Genomic DNA, 4,480 nt, shown 5'->3' on the forward strand with positions numbered 1-4,480 from the left:
CCAGAATATGCTAAAAATACCCATTCGAAGAACGAAAAAGCACTAAAAAGTCTTCATTTATAGGTTCTCTCTTACTCCTGGCTCTGCAAGCTTAATTTTAAATTTCCAGGAAAAACTTAAATTGCAAAATAATGAGTTGAGATGCTAAAAAAATCTCTATTCACTACTTTTTCTTTAGCATTTTATCTCATTATATTAACACGGTATTGTCATTGGAGGCAAGTACTTCTCGCTTACAAATAGGGTAGAGTAAGTTGTTTTGTTTTTAATAATAAAAAGGAGCCAGTGAGAACTCGTACCAGGGACTTTAGAAAATAAAGTACTTTTATATCAGATTAAAATAAAGTAATTACTTGAGTACTTAAAAGTAATGCAGACGGCAAGTAAACAGTCATTAAAAAGTAATTGGTTATGGATGTATAACCCGTTACTGAGTTTTTGTTGGGAATGTCTCAAAATTCTAAAATTGTTTAGAGGTTGTCTGAAATTTTTGCTCACATCTCCTCTATTTATATTCAGATTTTGTCAGATGAAAATGCTTTCAAAAGCTTGACTGACGGAATTGTGGCCCTAAATGAAAATGGACCTTCAGAAAACAGACAGATGGATAGACAAACATATAGACAGAAAGACAGACGGACTGTTCTTAACCGACTCCGCTTCTATATATGAGGACTCGGAATATATATATTTTATAGGATCGGAAAGTATTGTTGATGAAATTATAAACGGATTAAACGATTTTTTAAAATATACCTTCCTCATGAAGACGAGACGTCGACTGCTTTTTGAAAGCTTTTATTTAACTTGCTTTGTTGGTTAATACAAATTTTGTAACTTAATTTTCAACCAGTTTCCGTGGCCCAATTTGGCTTTAGGTGTACAAAACATAAAAACACCTATAGACAATGCAATGTTGGGTACAAAAAATCGGAATTAAGAAGAATTTAATTAAATTTAAAATTAAATAATTTTCAAATATATACGCGAGTACACCCTGTGGTTTTTAAATTAAAAAATGGTTTGTGAATTTGAAAACACGGGCATGGTCGACCATATGATACACAACACAAGTCATTCTGTTAAAAATGTTGATTATTATTTTTTTTTAATAAAGCATTTAATTTGTTTGTAAAGGGATGAAAATTTTTACTTCTTTTGGCAATAGGGATGATTTTCTACAAGAGGGGCTCATAGGGGAGTATAGGTATATATGGGCCTTGGAAATTTCGGTAGAGGAATTTACTTTTACTTCAATGTTATTTATGTAGATTTTAACCTTCGAGTCATTTCTGATCATTAAAAAAAATCTGATCATTATAAAAATGGTTCTATAAAACTAAGTAGATCATTTAACGTAATTATGAGCTTTAATGCTCGATTCGGGGGTGCGGTTGTGTGTAGGCTAAGCGAAAAAATTAAACGATTTCAACCATTTTCAATAGCGTTGGTCCTTGAATCAAAAGAAGAGTATGTGCAAATGTCATGGACTCAGGGGATGACCCCTACTTATGCGAAGCATTGTCTTGGAACTAGGAAAATAGGATGTGGGAAGGAGGATAAAGAGAGTAATGTTTGTGGACATTTGATTTAAATCTTCTTATATCGAAAGTGGCAAGGGAATACCTCTGCAGGAAGTTTATTCCACATACACATTCCATTATAGTATCGATAGAACAGTGAAATACACCCCATGTTGCGACGGTGCTCCAGTGAATCAATAGATTTGGATACCCTACTGCCACCGATAAGTACCTTCGCCCTCTCCTGTACGCGGTCGAGTAGCTCCAAAATAGACTTCGAAGCTCCGGCCCATACATAAGAGTTGTAGTCAATTTTCGGTCAGATATAAGTGGTGTTAATAGTAAGAATATCAGATGGAGTTTCTGATTCCATAATATTTATACCTCCCATATATATAGATGGAACAATAGTATCTGCCAAGCGTTTATGTGTTAAAAAACAACATTGAGTCTTACGGGCGTTCAAATCGACCATTCAGAGATTTTTATCAAGTTTTTTTTTTATTCATATTGTGCCTCATTGCCCCAATCTCTAGAGGGCTTGGCCTATGATTGAATGAATAAGAATGGCAGATACTGCCGTCATCCGCAAAAGAGTAGATAGAGTTGGAAGTTTGACATAGAAGGTCATTTATAAAGATAAGAAATAGGGTAGGTAAAGAAAGGAGCCTTGCGGTACCCTTGAAGTAAACTTGAACTCGTTTGATGAGATCCCATCTATAACAACACGTATAGTGCGATCTCTGAGAAAACTCGAAATAAATCGAGAGAAGTTATTATCGACACCAAATGCAATTAGTTTTGATACAAAAGCACCATGCCACACTTTAATCAAACGCCTTTGAAATATCTAAAGCCACCACTTTACTTTCGCCAAAATGCTGAATAGAATGACACCATTTATCTGGCACGGTAATTTTTAGGATTATTAGCATCTCCCTTTTTAGGAATTGGCGTTACATTAGCAATCTTCCAACATGCAATAAGTTTACCGGCATGCTATAGAATTCTGAAAATATTAGCTAATGGAGGAGCTAGCGTCGAAGAGCACTGCTTCAGGACCAGTGCCGGTATGACATCTGGTCCAGGAAAACTGCTAATACTATCTCCAATTCTTCACTTCTCTATACAGACATGTTTTTAATCTCAATTCCTTTTAACTTATGTATATTTCTATTATGAGAATTAGTTCTACCTAGTCTTCGTACAACAACATGAAATAACTTTTTCACACAACCAATAAATTTGCGATCAACAACAAGAATAAAATAAATTTAATTTTGGCGTTGATGATGAGCAGCTGATATGTTTTATTAATAGTTTTCAAAAAAAATGAATCTTCTTTTTTTGTAGTCACAATATTAATTTACGGAGACATTTAGAAAACATAGAAGTATTAACACACAATTATGGACGTCTTCTATTCTGGCCAGAACGTATGTATATTCATACATACGTCCGTCCATTGGACTATGTGTTTAGAACAAATAAATTAATGATTATTTATATAAAAAAGCTTTTAAATGCTTTAAACTACGTTTGATTTAAAAATTAAGCGGGAGTATAGAAAAGACTTTCAAGCGAAACAGAGGTGTGCCTGGGAAAAATAAATTAACAAAACAACGCCATTGGATTAATTAAAATATTTATAAAATAAATAATTATTAAAAAAAGGATTTTTCAATTAAATATTTTTTTATATAAAAAAAAGAAGTAAAACAAGAATTAATTAAGACAATATGATGAAATTTGTATTTGTTTTGTGTGTAGCTGTGGCTTTGATGCAACAAACCCAGGCTTTTAAAGTGGTCACTATACATAAAGGTGTGTTTGTGTGTTTTTCAAAAAAAAAAAAAAAAAAAAATGATAAAATAAATAAATTTACTATAAAATTATAATTCAAGGTGCCCCACCAGCTGCTGCTGCCTCTGCTCCTGCTGCACCCGCTTTTGATCCTTCTGCTTTATTACAAGGTGTACAATCTGCCATTGCTGGCAAATTACAACAAGTTCAAGCTTTGGTCGGTTCTTTGGTCCAACAAAAAACAGCTCTTAAACAAAATGCTTTGAATTCCTTGCAAAGCACTTTAGGTGGTGTTAAGAGTCAAGTTGGCAGCCTAGCTGGCAGTGTACAACCACCTTTTGTTATTCGCAAACAAATTTATGTTGGTGCTCCTCCCAAGCCAGCACCTGCACCAGCTCCCGAGTCCACTACTACAGCTGATGTTGATGCTACAACAACATCGGGTTAATTTCATAATAAATACGATTAAGCAGGCCAAAGTTACAGAATATTTAATAGAAAAAAAATAAAAACGAATATTAGGTACCCGTAGTTCTTAAGTTGTGCTCACAAAATAATTATAAACGATATTTGTATGTATGTATTTATGCTAAATTAAAAGCATGTCTTTAAATTGTGTATAAAAGACTTTGAATAAAATTTAATAAAATTTTTTGTTCTTACTTCCATAGAGAAATTTGGGGTAATCACACCCTAGCCCCCTGTACAAACTCCCCTTCAGAAAACGATTTGAAGGTCAAAATTCACTTTGAAGTAGACGTAAATTCATCTACCAACATTTATAGAGTAAGGCCTTTATTTACCCCTACTCCAATATGAGCTCTCTTGTAGAAAATCTCTTATTTCGTCTAGTAAAATATTCCGGAATAAAGTGAAAAAACAACTTTAATGCTTTATTTTTAAAAAATAATTATCATTTTTGTGTACTGATACTGATATGTGTAGGGTATCATATGGTCGGCTTAGCCAGACTACTTTCATACTTGTTTTATATTGCTGTAGCTTCTAGCTTTGGTACTGAAAATGGACAATATCGGTCAACGCTTTCGACTACACATTATATATATGTTCCGATCAGAAAATGACATAAGGCTCATAACTGGCTAAATGAAGTATCTATAGCGATAATATTCAACAAAAGTAAGCACTATTGG

The 4,480-nt window shown here is 33.4% G+C and overlaps 1 protein-coding gene across 2 annotated transcripts; it reads left to right on the forward strand.

Annotated features, from left to right (window-relative positions):
- The first annotated feature begins 3,063 nt into the window (after positions 1 to 3,063).
- On the forward strand, positions 3,064 to 4,201 carry LOC111683038. Of its 2 annotated transcripts, XR_006940270.1 has the most exons (3): positions 3,064 to 3,347; positions 3,428 to 3,902; positions 3,998 to 4,201. XR_006940270.1 is itself a non-coding variant. In XM_023445070.2 (2 exons), the coding sequence occupies exons 1-2, from the start codon at positions 3,263 to 3,265 to the stop codon at positions 3,772 to 3,774; spliced, it is 432 nt and encodes a 143-aa protein (XP_023300838.2). In that variant the 5' UTR covers positions 3,064 to 3,262; the 3' UTR covers positions 3,775 to 3,988. The 2 variants fall into 2 exon arrangements, 1 of the variants encoding a protein (XP_023300838.2); XM_023445070.2 differs by lacking the exon at positions 3,998 to 4,201 and having other exon boundaries at positions 3,428 to 3,988.
- The last annotated feature ends 279 nt before the right edge of the window (positions 4,202 to 4,480 follow it).

This window comes from Lucilia cuprina, chromosome 3, assembly GCF_022045245.1.
Source record: "Lucilia cuprina isolate Lc7/37 chromosome 3, ASM2204524v1, whole genome shotgun sequence".
Lineage (NCBI taxonomy): Eukaryota > Metazoa > Arthropoda > Insecta > Diptera > Calliphoridae > Lucilia > Lucilia cuprina.